At 36.7% G+C, this 16,113-nt stretch overlaps 1 protein-coding gene across 1 annotated transcript; it reads right to left on the reverse strand.

The window, feature by feature from the left end:
• Positions 1–1,162: 1,162 nt before the first annotated feature.
• On the reverse strand, positions 1,163–15,367 carry LOC109211101 (DNA polymerase eta). The gene is made up of 16 exons (XM_019374601.1): positions 15,200–15,367; positions 14,556–14,676; positions 14,339–14,450; positions 14,094–14,258; positions 13,455–13,619; positions 13,215–13,318; positions 12,845–12,964; positions 10,085–10,208; positions 9,750–9,863; positions 9,427–9,642; positions 7,607–7,715; positions 7,390–7,514; positions 4,789–4,849; positions 4,538–4,671; positions 2,806–2,911; positions 1,163–1,981 (listed from the first exon to the last, which is right to left on the reverse strand). Exons 1-16 carry the CDS (start codon positions 15,273–15,275, stop codon positions 1,728–1,730), a joined length of 2,106 nt encoding a protein of 701 aa, XP_019230146.1. The 5' UTR covers positions 15,276–15,367; the 3' UTR covers positions 1,163–1,727.
• Positions 15,368–16,113: the final 746 nt, after the last annotated feature.

Below are 16,113 nucleotides of genomic sequence, written 5' to 3' on the forward strand. Positions count from 1 at the left end.
GATTGGTTTGACTTAACCATTTAAAGATATGTATCTGACACTTTTAGTATTCTTATTTAACCTTTTTCTCAAATTCTCTTATTTGAAGCCAAAAATATGTGTAACCTAATGAGCGTTAACGTCATTCCTCGCATTGATTACTTTTTCCCGAAGCGTTGCTAATGATTTGCCCTTTCAAGGAACAGTTTGTGCTAACTCAATTGCGTGCCCAGCCTAGTTTAGAACTTCAATTTTAATTAAGAGGCAATAAAGATTGCTAGAGTTTGAGGGTATTCTAATAAGCTGGCTATTACCCATCCTATAGAATTTACTTTGGCATCAGAGTGTACAATTTTTTTGAAAGAAATGGCAGTGTGGTTTTGATGTTGAGAGTGGAGCAATCCTGGTTATATCATAATAACTTCTCCCGTGGTCCTATAACTTCTTTTTTCGTTTTTCGTTTTTCCTTCTTTCTTCCAGGTAATTTCAATTTCTTTGTGTGCTTTTAACAGAAAAACTATATGATACCGATGCAGGTTGCACCCCAATGTCAAGAGATCAGTTCAAATTGCTATATGATACCGATGCAGGTTGCACCCCAATGTCAAGAGATCAGTTCAAATTGCATTTGTTTATCCTAATATTACAATATAAGTACTCGCTTCCTTCATTTTCATTTATTTCAATGACAAATTATAAGCAAATGAAAAAGGAGTCAAGCTTGATGCTCTTTAAAGCTATACCTTAAAGTTTTATTGACAATAATCTTGGATGGAATCTGCGCAGGGGCGGAGAGAGTACAAGTTACGGGTTCAAACGAATCCAGTAGCTTCTGCTTAGACCTTATATATGTATTAGGAAATTCATTAAATATGTGTAAATATTCGATTGAAAATCCAGTAACTATAACGAGCTATGGGTTCGGCAGCCAGTTTAGAAGCCATAAACTTCAAATTCTAGCTCCGCCTCTAGACCAACATTCCCCCTACCCCCCCCCCCCCCCCTCCCCCAAGAGGATATCATGTAGACTTCTTTTTTCTTTAATCTGCACATTAGCTAAAAAACAAAATATACGAGCAACAAAATCAAGCCTTCAAATATCTGTAATAAGAAGCATTCACTACAAAGGCTCATAACTCAAAAAGAAAAATAAATGAAAGAACGTATCCCATTTTCCAGAATAGAAGAGAATAGAAACTTGTCCATATAAGACATGACATAATAATATTTACATTAATTCTCCATTTTCAAGAATATACATGCCCATCCTTAGAGCAAAACACAGCCTATAGCAACCTAATACGTATCACAATATGAATAAAAATTAGACAATTGATATAGCCCAGCAGCTTCTTCATGTTGATCTCGATGTAGTGACTTCTGTGCTCGCCAATCCCCAAGAACAAATGACTATTCAACAACGATATGATATTATATGTCAAGACTGAATATGATGACTAACCTAATAGTTACACAAATATTACACCCTGAATAACATTACACTCAGTGATATTAACGGACATGCTTCTTCATCCGGATCTCGAAGTAGTGACTTCTGTACTTGGCAATCCCAAGAACTAAGGAATATTCAACAACAATAGGATATAGTATGTCAAGACTGAATATAATGACTAACCAACTTGTTAAGATGGCCTCCTGATTCAGTAGGATCCAGCTCAATCTGGGCACGAAGCTCCAGATAAGCCTCTGATATTATCCACCTCTTTACAGGAATTGTTTGTTGGCATCTACTTATCCTTTGCAGGTAAGAAATAACGAGTAATACCCAAATCCTTTTTCACTGTATTAGATCGCTTCTGAGGCCTGAGCCATGCCTGTACCTCTTCTTGAATTTGTTTTGGTAACTCCTTCAAGACATCCTGGTCAATCTCATCAATGTCGTAACTCCAGGAAGGTCTTTTAAACTGGCTGCAAAGACGAGCATCAACACTGGACTCACCCCTTGTAAGTGAATTTTCTTGAGGAGGTTCACTATGAGGGTCTGCGCAATACAAATAAATACAAAATAAATAAGAAACCCAATACTCCCTGCTCTAAATTTATATGACATCCTTTTTCTATTTTAGGATGTCGCAAAATATTTAATAACATTTCACAAATAATTCTGTCTTGTATTTGCTCCCTTTCATCTTACATGATGGTATTTAGCTGGACATGAATTTTAAGATATTAGGTTGAGTTATACATTATTATCCGTGATGATGAAAGAAAAATATCAAAGCAATGGTTGAAAAGTTAGTTTGATACAGAAGCATCGCATCAAAGTTCAAAGTTATATAATTTAAATATATGAATTCTTGAAAAAATGCGAATACATACATACATATATATATATATATATATATATATATATGACGTATCAAGTTAAATTAATTTATATAATTTGATACGTCATTAAATTAAATTAATTTGAACAGAGAAAATGACGTATCAAATTAAATTAATTATCCAACTATTACTTTAATATTTCCCATTACCACCAAGTCAAATTAATATCTCAAACACCACCAAAGGATGTGGTGCAGCGGATGGGGCTGCTCTTCCTTTAACCAGAGGTCTCGAGTTCGAGCCCTTGGTAATGAAAAATCCTTGGTAGGGAGTGCTTCCCCCGAAAGGAGCCCTACGCGGCGCGAATCCGGATATAGTCGGGCTCCAATGCGGATACCGGACACCGGGGGAAACCCAAAAAAAATTAATATCTCAAACACTATGTTCAATCAACCACGATCATGTAAAAATGAGACGAGAGAGTAAAAAATGGAAAGCTAATGGAAAAAAAATTACATTGGCTGGTGAATCTGTTACCTGACAAGGAGGATGATTCGCTAAGATTAGCAGTGCTAGCATGTTCTATCTGTATGAGAGAGCCAGAGTTTTGACTTTGAAAATATCGCGAGATTGTTTGCATTCCCTGATATAACGATAGCAACAAGAAGCTAAAAACAGTTTTTTGAAGCAATCAAAATAAAGATACTTTCAGTATTGGTATATTGGACATTTACTCCAAGACAATTTTAAGGCATCCAATCCAAACATGGAATGTCACAATCTGAAAGGGATATAGGTGAAACTCATACAAATGTTTCAGTGCTCTGATCATTGATGCCTGTTCCAGTGGCAGAAAAGATGTGCAAATACCTTACATGGTCTGTTTTTATATGTGAAGCATAACATTGCAACACGTAGAAGGAGAGGAAAGATCTCTTTGATAATCTTTTTTTATGAGGATAGATCTCTTTGATAAATGATGTGATGCTTAAAAGTTTTATTTGACTTCTTATGTTTAGATTATAGAAATATGATCTCAAACCAACCAACAGAGATCTATCAGCCTCAACATAGTAAATCTTTTACATGTTCTAAGGAGGTTGCATAATGATTTCTTTCTTTACTGCAATACATATATTGTTGAAGGTATAAATAATTAAAAAATCTAAATCCAATTACTCAAGTGATGAGCTTTACTAAAACATACTACGCAAAGTATAAATACTTAAACAAGAAGAAAGATGAAGGAAGGAAACCTAAATCTGACTGCTCAAACAATCTGTCATCTTAAAGTCAAGCAACAACAACAACAACAACAAGCTCAGTAATTTCCCAAAAGTGGGATATGGGGAGGGTAGAATGTGCGCGGCCTTACCCTACCCTAGAAGGGCAGAGAGGTTGTTTCCAATAGACCCCCGACCGGAGAACGGATGAAAAAAAGTAATGGCAACAAACAGGAATAACAACAAGATAGAAAAGAACGAAGCCAAGAAAGCAGTTAAACTCTAGGTAGTAATAGTAATCTATGAATAAAAGGATGTCACACTAACACAAATGCTAGCGACACTGAGTAAGACAAAGAGAAACACTCGACTACCTACTAGCCTTCTACCCTAATCTTCGACCTCCAAAAACCCTCCTATCTAGGCCATGTCCTCAGTCGGCTCCAGCTGCGCCATATCCCGCCTAATAACCTCTCCCCAAGACTTCTTACGCCTACCTCTACCCCTCCTGATACCTACTGAGGTTAACCTCTCACACCTTCTAACTGGTGCTTCTATACTTCTCCACTTAACATGCCCGAACCATCTCAACCTCACCTCCCGCATCTTATCCTCCACAGGGGCCACTCCCACCTTATCTCGAATAACTTCATTCCTAATCTTATCCAACCTGGTATGCCCACACATCCACCTTAAGATCCTCATCTCAGCTACTTTTATCTTCTGGACATGAGGGTTCTTGACAGGCCAACACTTTGCTCCATACAGCATAGTCGGTCTAATTACAACCTTGTAGAACTTACCCTTAAGTCTCAACAGCATATTCTTATTACACAAGGAATAGCAAAATGCACAGTTCTTAAGGAAAGTACGAGAGCAATCATATTGAAAAGAACAAGAATGGGGAAGAAAGAAAAGCCTGCGCATTTAAGGAAAGCTAAATGTGTAAGGAGAAACAGGAATCAATACACAGCTGTAATCCATGAAATAAGTAACTTTCTATTTTCTTATATCAAGCAATGAAACAATAGAATGGAGTTTGAAACCTTTTCTTTATTGGACTTCCTCTTCCCTTCCTCCGACTCAAAAGTATCTCTACTCTTTTCAGTAAGGGAGACCCCACTTGATTCAGTCTGATCTTTTTCCCATCTCGGATACTCTTTCTCCCATTTCGGATACACTTCAGCATTTAAAGGATCATAAAAGTCCAATTAAAACAAAAATAGGGAAGAAGCAAAAGATAATTAAGGAAATATTGACCAACTTTTTAGCTATTAGAACCAATAGGAAGAAATACCTGGTGAAGAACATATCAAAGTCTCTTTATCTGGCAGCTGTTCAGGTGATAAAAGAAAGCCCTGCTCAAAAAGACCCTAGATTATAAAGGTTTTATACCGTAGAGGATAATCAAAATGGAAAATACAGAAAGCAGGAATCTCACTGAAAGTCAAAAGAACAGGTCCATCAAATAATTTATAGCACAAAATAAGTCATAGTACTGAAATTGTTATAACTGATATCCCAACTCAATTAAGCAGGCTTCTGAGATTACAATCAGTGTATATGGTTTGCTCCTCTTTCTTTATTAACCAGTAACACTTCTGTCTCATCTTTTGTCTTCCCCCCTTCGGAAAAGGCTACATCCAAATATCCAAATAAGTCAAGCTAAAAGCATAAAAGATTCCTATAACCTATGAAAGTAGGAAGCTCAAGAATGTAGATTCGTGTAATGACGCTCACAAGATAGAACTGACCTGAGCAAAAGATAGGAAGTTCAAGGATGTAGATTCGTACTAGTTAATTGTTTGCAGAGTAAAGAGACATTATTGCTTGAGGCCATTTTCATTATGAAAAATGACAATATGCAATTAGCCACATCACGACTTAGCCCAAGCTCACTGTCAAGTAGGCCAGGTGGCAACTCATATTAATTTTCACATTTATTTTTGTTATACTTGTGTTGCTATTTGATTTTAATCATTTATTATTAGAAATGGATCCTAAAGTGGTAAAAAAAGTGTGTAATAGATCTACTAAGGATAATGCTATGGAGGGGGGTCCTCGTTTGAAACAAATTCTAACCAGTCCGGGTTTAGGAGTTACATATAAGAAACGTATAATCTTGCTTTTCCAGGTTTTCCTAGAACGACGGTCAGAAATAATGTTTGCGATGAAGACTTGCTGAAATATTTGAAGAGAAGAAACTTTGGCCTTCCAGAAATAATTCAAGAAGACAACGATGCATGTAGTGAAATACTATCCGCTGGAGACAGCAGGGACACAGAAGATTAAGTGTTATCAATTTCAAGCGAAGAACCAATAAAAATTATTGAAAATCTCCGTAAATTGAAAAAAAAAATTGTAATTTTATTTTTATAAGTATTGAAATAAAAGTATTGAATATTTTTCATCTCTTGTTCGTATTAATTTTTTTTTGTAATTTTTAATTTAAAATACCCCTAAGTACCCCTAAAGTACCGGTACTGCACTCGTAAGTACTAATACCCTTAGGACCGGTAGGGGTACTGGTAGCGTACCCAAAAAAATACCCTTAACCCTTACCCTTAAATACCGTAAAGAAAAGTACTCGTAAGGAACCTTTCCCTTACCCTTACCCTTACCCTCCCCGTACCCAGAGGCGGATACAGGATTTAAACTCTATGGGTTCAACTTGTAAGATTTTTAACACTAAATCCATTATATTTTTAAAGTTATGGGTTCAAATCTATTATTTTTGCAATTTTAATGAATTTTGACAAATAAATTTCTACTCTGCGTCGAAAGTTATGGGTTCAATTGAACCCGTAACTACCACATTGCATCCGCCTCTGCCCGTACGCTTAACCCTTAATGTCACCGTACCCTCCCCTTAGACAGCCCTAGCAGTAACTATAGCAAGTAGCCGCAGTAAGTTACTCTACTCACACAAAGTTAGCAGGCAAACTAGCATATCCTCCCAAACAGCCTCCAGATAATCCTACTTCATTCGACGTACCACTTTGCCCACAATGTCTCAAAATACTGTAAAGAGTCAACAGTAGAAGGTTTTTGGGCCAGACCTAAATATTTTTACAGGTACATAGCGAAGCCAGTATCATATCTCTAAGTAAAGATGCCCACTTCCATCACCTGATAGTTCGCTATATAGGAGGGTTGAGTAGCCTTTAAGCTTTCAAGCCAGTAAGTGATTGTGCTTTGGTTTTTCCCCTAATGCTGCTGTAATGCTTTTATGTACTCTTTTACTCAATTAACCAACATCTTTTTAAATCTAATATATTGAATTTTCTGCAGTCAGCGAGGATTTATATAGCCTTTTAACTCCGATTCATTAGGGACTGAGGCATAACAGTTGTAGTAATTCGAATTTTCTTCTAAAACCAAACACGGCTCAAAAGTATCATATTTGCATCTATATAAGTATTTCGCAAGTGCAAGTGATTGCAACCCGAGGAGAGGAGTAGACAGAAGAGCAATCTCAACTGACGTTGGTTTGCCTCATGATTCACTTTCCACCAAGCAAAAGCAGCCCCCGTGAAACATGCTTTACGTTGTCTTGGACACTTCTATTGAACCTGTCTCTCAAAAGTTCGGGTAGGTTATGATCCAGGCACATATATTGCAGATAATTGCAGTCAAAGCAAATTATCAGTAAGACATTTAAGAGAAAAAGTGTAAAGAAAATACGTTCCCCACATGCATCACTAAATTGATAAGCTGTTCCTACCCCCCCCCCCCCCCAAACACACAAAATCCCTACTAGCTTTTTGAAATATACCATAATTAATATTCAAAATAATCTGGACTTTATCTGAATCACGACTTGTTAGCATTATATTGTATGGATGATGTTCTTGTATTAGACCAATGCAGATTGAAACAAACAAGAACGACATCAAACCTTTTCTTTACACATCTCCTTGTCCTCTTCCTCTACGCAATGTTTAGTCTCTTTATCTTCCTCATGTCGTGCTATTCCTTCTGTTGACTGCAAAGTTGGATGACCTCCACTTCCTAGACAGTTCTCTGTAAATTCAATTCCAAAAGGTAAGACAATCAATTAACAAAAGAATACCAAAAGACAAATACAGATGATAACTAGCATAGGGGCATACAACCTGAAGGGGACAAAAGTAGAGCATCTTGGAAAAGCTTTTCGCTGGATAGTTTTACTTGAGGGTAAGTTTCCTCTTGGTTTTGAAAATAATTCATGATAGACCGTGTACCCTGCCAACAGAATTAAATAGGAGAATTTAATACCATGACACTAAGCATATGCTAGATGTAAAAATCAACCGGAGCACGAAGCATCCCGCATTCACGCAGGGTCGGGGGAAGGGCCGCATCTCAAGAGGTGTGATGTAGGCAGCCTAATCTAATGAAGCATTAGTGGCCGATTCCACGGCCCGACCCCGCGACCTATAAGTCACACGGAGACAACTTTACCGTTTCTCTAAGGCTCCCATTCAAAAAAATCAACCAAGAAACATATTGAAAAAGAAGTCTCAGTTAAAACGAAACAACAAGAAACCTTATACTCAAGTAAGATTTCCGTAAAACATTTCAATTTTTTTTAATACGATTCACTTTCATGGGTCCAAGCTTCTTAATTGAACTGTCAAATAACAGCAAAGTTGGAGCTCTTAATTAGTAGCTCCATTCAGCTGCACTTGACCTACTTAAACTACCTTATTTAGCAACAGAGAAATTAAGTTTTTCATCCTTTCCTCTTCAAATAACCTCAAATTGAGTAAACTCCTTTTGTCATTTGGACGTTTATTTAGGATTAAAATTCACCATAAACAGATCTCATGGCACTTCCTCTTGTTTATTCGATCCCTATAGACTTTAATCTGAGATTACCTTTTTGTTTATCTTTGCTTCCACACAACAAAAATTTATAGGTAACTCGGCGAATACACGTAATATAGTTCACCTTAAAGGAAGATCTAGCACAGAGGATATTACTCATTCCGTGGATATTCATTTGTTCAAGGTTATGTTTTAATAACTGTGCAATTTCACACCATAGTTGCTTCAAGAACCTGAACATATTTCAAACTGAGAAATAATCAATGAAAATAGAACATATGGTAAATCTGAAGAGGCTGCTTTGAGTTAGAGTAGAGTTTCATGTTCACTTGCCACAAAGTTAAGCAGCTTAATGTTACTAATATACGTAAACCAGATTTGGGAAAAACCGCCTGAGGCATATACACCGCAACAGGAATTCTGTCAGCAGCGACAATGCTGCCATTATGCAGGGAAAGTCATTTGACCAAGTTCATTAATTAAAAAATAATTCCTTTCTGAAATAGAGACCTGTTAAGAACCTACGAGACAAGTAGCAAAAATGCGATCAACAACAAACAAATTTAATTTGGATGGAGTCATGGAGTTCGGGATAAGCAATTAGAGAGTGAAAAGCATCACAAAATAAACTTTAATAAGAATTAAGCCATTTACTGATTATATCCAAACTGTAACCTGAAAGAAGCAATCATGAAAAGGAATTTATCATATCAAGTATTAATAGTAGTAGTGCAATCCCTTTCTCATATATCATTACAACAACAACAAACCCAGTATAATCCCACAAGTGGGGTTTTGGGAGGGTAATGTCTACGCAGATCTTATCCCTACCTTGTGAAGATAGAGAGGTTTCCGGTAGACCTCGGCTCAAGGAACAGCGAAAATAAAGCAACAAACAATTGCAACAACAAGGTAACAGGGTAATGGACTTTCTCATATATCATTAAGAGAAACAAAAGCCATCTTTATGAGCTTCCATTTGTTATTTCGGTACTTCGGTTTACTCATCTCAGAGGTTTATGTTGTTTCAGACAGGAATTTATTCCATGGAGATTTGGACATTGGATAAATATGAATGGAAAAGGATGAAAGAAGTACATATTGTTACTAGCAACTTAGAACTTACAGATGGTATGGCTACTATTTTACTGGCTGAAACAGAAAGACCAGTTATTCCCCACCCACAGTTTTGATTTCCTGAAGTCTTCAAATTGTACTGGCCAAGATATTCACGCAATCCTGCTTGAAACAGGCTGAGGGCATCTTCCTTAATCTTGGCAGTCCCATACCTTAGTGGACATGACTTTGATGGAAATTTCTTGAACGAATCTGCGTCATTTGACTGCGCATAGCACATATTCAAGTATGCAAGTTCAGGAAACTCTAAATTGCTAGGGAACTTGCAAATAGTCATGTCATCATGCTGGAGATATGACAAGAAAAGCCAACCTTGTGTGCTTGAGCATGTAGAGTAAGAGTATGTGCAATCCGCTTATTCTGTTCTAGATCAGACTGAAGACGCTCACTAAGTTCTTCGCAGAGTTCACTGAGCCACTTTTCAACCTAGAAACAAATCAATAAGGTAGAGTAGGTCCAATTACAATTGGTAGATGAAACATTTAGTAACTCAAAACAAAATTCCAATGTAAATGTACACAAAGTAAAAATCAGAACATCGTTGCTTCTATTTTTCCTAAAATCAGTTATTTCTAACTGATAAGAGTAAGATAGATCAGTGATCATGCAGAAGATGGATGTTCAGTTTGGGAAAAAGTTAAACTTACAGAAGCAACAGTTTTAAGAGCTCGAGGTCCAGGGAATGTCTTTCCCGAACCATGACTGTTGGGAAGAAGGCGTTCCTTGACCTCTTCCCCACTAATGCCCCTGGCTGTATTCCATAACCAGGAACTGTACAAGTTAAGCACAACAAAGTCAGTAGGTCACAGAGGGGCTATCTGATAAGACTAAAAATTAAAGTATTAAATCTCAAGAACCAAAGGTGTTGTCAGTGGACAACAAACTTAAGTTAAGCAATTGTAAGGGAAAAATTTTAAGTTGATCAATCATAAACTAAATATTGAAAGGTCACGTTGGTGGAATATATCATTGAATACAAAATTGACTTAAAGTTAATTTTAGGTTATGCGAGCTTATTACTTGGCACTCTCTCCATCCAAGTCCATCCAAGAAGAATTGCAGGGTTCGAAGTACAAGCGTCAATCAACTTATCTAGTAAATTAGGCCATTCATTTCTTAATATTTTTGAAAAAATTAAATATTTAATGAACTACATTAAAAAATCATTCATTTCTTAATATTCAGAAACTTTTCACATATTTAAAAAAGTACAGCAAAACCTAGGTAACATGATTTTTATAGTTAAAAATGTTTTTAAGATGTTCTGAAAATTATATTCAAGGAAAAATAGTTTGATTCTCCAAATAATAATAGTGGCATTCTCATTGGGCTGGAGGGAGTAGCGTATAATTTCAACTTCAAATGCTTACCAAAAGCTAATTTTTTGTATAACAGGAAAACACCATAACGAAATACAGTTAATTTCCTCAACTGATTAACATACAAAATAATAGTTAATTGTCAATTTGTTAATGTGCATTTGCATCTTTTCTTTTTCTTTTATTTAATATTTAATCTCAACCTTGTTCAACTTGTTAATGATAGAATCAATTTCTTTGACATGCCATCGGATTTTATTTAGAACTTTATGTATTACTCTAATCATTTTTCTTATCTTATTAAACATGCCAAATATGTGGTCACTCAATAAATTCTAATTTCGAGCGGTTGAATTAGGTTATCGAGAAATGAAATTTTTAGAATGATTTTCAATCAACTTCACTAGTGTCTATCAAGATATAAAAAGAACCTTATTGAAAAAAACAAGAAACTTTTAGGATAAACATAATTGACCAATCTGATTACAAAACTGCAACCAAGTGTTCTGCTCTTTGTCTATGCACATCAAACAATTTTATAAAAACAGTATAAAAAAAATTGTAAAACTGAAGTACGCATATATATATATCAGCTCAGAAGCAGAACACAAGAAGAAGCAACAGAAAAAATGATGATTTTAATTGGGAAAAGCAAAATCAAGGTTATCAGTACACTGGCGTTTCAACAACAACAACAACATACCCAGTAAAATCCCACTAGTGGGGTATGGGGAGAGTAGAGTGTACGCAGACCTTACCCCTACCCCGAAAAGGGCAGAGAGGCTGTTTCCAGGAGACTCTCGGCTCAACAGGAAAGGCAATAATATCAGAAAAGAAATAAGCGAAAAGACATGTAACAATAAAAGATACCAGAAAGAAAATAACCACAACAAATAAGTGAAAGGACAATAACACAAAATTATGCAAAACACCAATGTGAATACAACAAAGAGCGCTAACAAACCTACCGAAACTCTAACAGACTACCTGGTACAAAGAGGGAAGAACTCTCGACTACCCCCTAGCCTACCATCCTAATGCTCGACCTCCACATGTTCCTACCAAAAGTCATGTCATCGGAAATCTGAAGTCGTGCCATGTCCTGCCTGATCACCTCGCCCCAATACTTCCTAGGCCGCCCTCTGCCTCTTCTCGTACCTGCCAAAGTCAACCGCTCACACCTCCTAACCGGTGCATCTAGGCTCCTCCTCCACACGTGTCCGAACCATCTAAGCCGTGCTTCCCGCATCTTATCGTCCACGGGAGCCACGCCCACCCTCTCCCGAATATCTTCACTCCGAATCTTATCCAGCCTAGTGTGCCCACACATCCATCTCAACATCCTCATTTCTGCTACTTTCATTTTCTGGATATGTGAATTCTTGACTGGCCAACACTCAGCTCCATACAACATGGCCGGTCTAACCACCGCTTTATAAAACTTACCTTTGAGTTTCGGTGGCACATTCTTGTCACACAGGACTCAGACGCAAACCTCCATTTCATCCACCCCACTCCTATACGGTGCGTAACATCCCCATCGATCTCCCCGTCTCCTTGGATAATTGACCCTAAGTACTTAAAACTTTCTCTCTTGGGGATGACCTGTGAGTCAAGCCTAACTTCCACATCCGCTTCCCCCGTCACATTGCTGAACTTACATTCCACATATTCTGTCTTAGTCCTACTCAACTTGAAACCTTTAGACTCTAGAGTCTGCCTCCATACCTCCAGTCTCCCATTAACGCCGCCTCGCGTTTCATCAATCAGAACTATATCATCAGCGAACAACATACACCAAGTTGACCAACTTTTTAGCTAATCCAAACGTCCCTATAAGACTTAGATATGGATAATTCCACCTAAATTAGAAGTATGGGAATAATTCCTAAACTGTAGTGAGTTGAGCTATCTTGAGACAGTTTGGTCATCAAATTCCTTATTTTCATTCTTTATTTTAATTCACATTTTTAACTCAACTAGTGGTCTTCTTGCCTTTAAAAAGGAATCAGCCCCAACATGGGCAATGATAGACAGACCAAAGATTTACGAAAACTAACACATCTGAGACTGCGAGTAGATTATCACCCAGTATTTATTCCATAATACTCTTGTAGCTTCTCTTCTGAAAACTGGAGCAGATCCCCAACAGTGTTCACACCTAAGTCAATTTGCAAAGAAGTTCCAAGTTTTCCTCCAAGCTGTTTCCTGCGAACAAATTGTATACCAAGCCATGTTTAAAAAAAAGTATTTAGAAGAATAAACAAGCCAATATATATCATTTACATTATGGAAACCATGTGCGACACTGTAGAGCAGTCAATGGAAAAGACCGAAATTAAAAAGAAAAGAATTCAACCTCAATAAAAGTAAGACATAATTAAGCAGCCAGCGTACTATTAACTATTCAAAAGATGGTAATAAGGTGTCAAGAGAGGATTTCTGTGCAAACCCCTACATTTTCTTTATAGGCAGAGTTTCGAGTAATTTGCTGATGGATGAGAAAGGCACCAAAGTTTGCTGAGCAGGTTTATTCATTCCACTTGCTAGTTTGGCCAGCATCTGCTCACAATTTCATACTCAAGTTACTAAAAACCTTCTTCCAAGATAAATCATCAAATATAAATTGATGCATTTTTCATTTAAACAGAGAACTATATCCACCTTATTATTGTTACAAAATATTAAATATTTCCACCTTATTATGAGCAATGCCTGCAGAACAAGTGAATTCAGTCTCTTCTAATACTTGCAGCCGAAGTTCTGCAACAATAAGGGCTCCACAGGCTAACAACTTATCACGGTGACTAGCGTCACTTCTGGTGAGCCAATGTCTGACATTCTCTCTGGGATCGGTACCAACCTGTGCAGGAACTAAGTTAGCAGATATCAGCAGAACATGAGGGATATGGATAAAATATAAAAATATAAGTAATACAGAAAAAAGCAAAAACGTATAAGAAAGGCCAATACGAAAAAATTTGCAACATTATTTTGCAGAAGTCACATCATATTATGCAGGCATGCCATATGTATTTTCTTATCTCCAGTAGTATCATTTCATAACATTATAGAGTTTACTTTCTGTTCTAGCATTTCATTACTTGAAATGAGAAAATAGGCCTTCATTGATGAATGAAATGCTCTGCTGATTTATCGGAGCCTGAAACAACCTTCTAGACGAAATCCAACTTCAATACCCTAAACTAATGTTGCTCGTGCATGCTATTAAACTAATATTGCTCTTGAATGCCATTACTTGATCGCACCAAAGTTTCTTGCAGTTAGGAGGAAAAACAAACAAAAAAAAGCTGCTGCTTTAAGTGACATCTACTACCTCAAGACCCAAAACATGTGATTTCACTGCTTCTTCACTGATTGTTTCCAGACACTCAGGAGGATTATCTGCCAACATTGCTTCAGCAGCTATAGTGAGATCCAAATACACTTCATCAATTGAAGCACGCTCACATCGGCCTCTTCTTGAGAGTATGGCGACAACCTGAAATTATGTAATGGTATGATTATCAGCACACATTTTTCGTTCTTAAAGCACAAGGATAGCTTTCAGTATCAATAGACCTCTGAGCCTGCATTCCTGTAAGAATTTAGGTCAGCTTTACCACGGGCAACTGGGACTTGAACAAGATGAATCTCCGGACAAACTTCCTTTGCTTCATCACCTCGCATTGAGCTTAAACATGTAAATATTTCAGTGCTCAAACACTTTGATGAGTATCAGTAGTTCTCCAAGAATAACTATTTAACTACTCATACAGCCAACGCTACACACACTCACCGCTTCACCCCAAATTTACGAGCCTCATAACTGACAGCGATCAGCCCCCCACCTTGCCAAGAATTGTACTGTACAACAGCAGCGGGTTGACCTCTTAGACTTGGTTGCTTTCGCTGCTCCACTACACACAGTGTTACCAGTTAGCCAGACTATAGAGATGATATCATGGCATAACAAAATTGAAAAAAGCTAAAGATAAATACACAAGAAAAAGATGGTAACATCACTATTATTAATAAAAGATGGTGACATCACTATCTCATGATCAGTACAGAAAGAACACTGTTCAATACAGAGATATATCAGAATTCTAAATTAAATTCTCAATATGAAGATTGTAATGCTTACATACACCAATAATCAGACCATTATATAACCCTAATTGAAAATGCTGACCACGGGGTCTTTTGAACGCTTTCACATGTGAAAATTCAACTTTCTGTGTTGTAGCTTTTCATTAAAATTCCATAGATGATTCCAGTAAGAAAAAAAAAGGAATGGAAATAATTGTTAATTTTTAAAAGGGAAATTAAGAGAATCTATTTACAGTGTCAAGTCTGCTTATGCCCTACTATCAGTACAAATTAATCAAATGTGATGAAAATCCCAAAATTTTCAGGTATGGGAAAGAGAAAAATGAGAACCTTGAACATAGAAGCAATCCATGTCGACATGAGCAATAACTCTAGAATCCGATGACTCAGGCCTTGCCACCGGCATATTTCTCTCTATCGTCTTTTCTATTTTTCCCACCAATTCCTAGGCGGGTTACATTTGAACTTTTATACCCTAATATATAGGGAAAAAGTTTCAAATTGACCATGAACTTTGAGAAATGATTCAATTTTACCTCTCTTAGTAGTTCCGGTCAAATCGACGTTTGTCGTTACAAAAATGAAGGTAAAAGGCCAAAATTGTCCCTATATAATCGAAAAAGGGAAACTTACACAAATGTCCAAAATAAATCTCAACTTACTAATTTGTAGCCATTAGTTATAGACTTACCAAAACTAGCCAACAAAAATTGAAAAACCAAATAATAGTGTTCTTTCTCTCAAAGAATCACATGCAAAAATCACATTCCATATTTTTAAGCGTGATTAGCAACATTAGATACAAGACGGAAAGGAAATTTCATGGACGGAGTAGCAAATAAGGTGATGAAATACAAAAATCTATAAAATATTCCAAAAATCAAAACAAAAAAGGAACTTTTTCAATGGGTATAGTTGAAATTCATTGAAAGTATATAGATAAGTCAATATACAAAATTTGAGGAAGATTGGAGGTGATTTGGACTGGTTTTGTATCAACATTCGTAATTAAATCGAGTTCAAAAAAGTCTTCTGCGGCACATGTATCAAACATGTATCACACACACAGGGATACATGGATATACATGTGATACACCATTGATACAAATATGATACATATGTGATACACAATGTGATACACATATCTTTTTTTTCATGTTCAGCTTTTACTTCGAATTTTCAATTCAAACCACCTCAAAACTTCACCAAATCATCCCAAAACTGAGATTCAAGCTCCTTAAGTT

Source organism: Nicotiana attenuata, unplaced genomic scaffold (assembly GCF_001879085.1).
Source record: "Nicotiana attenuata strain UT unplaced genomic scaffold, NIATTr2, whole genome shotgun sequence".
Lineage (NCBI taxonomy): Eukaryota > Viridiplantae > Streptophyta > Magnoliopsida > Solanales > Solanaceae > Nicotiana > Nicotiana attenuata.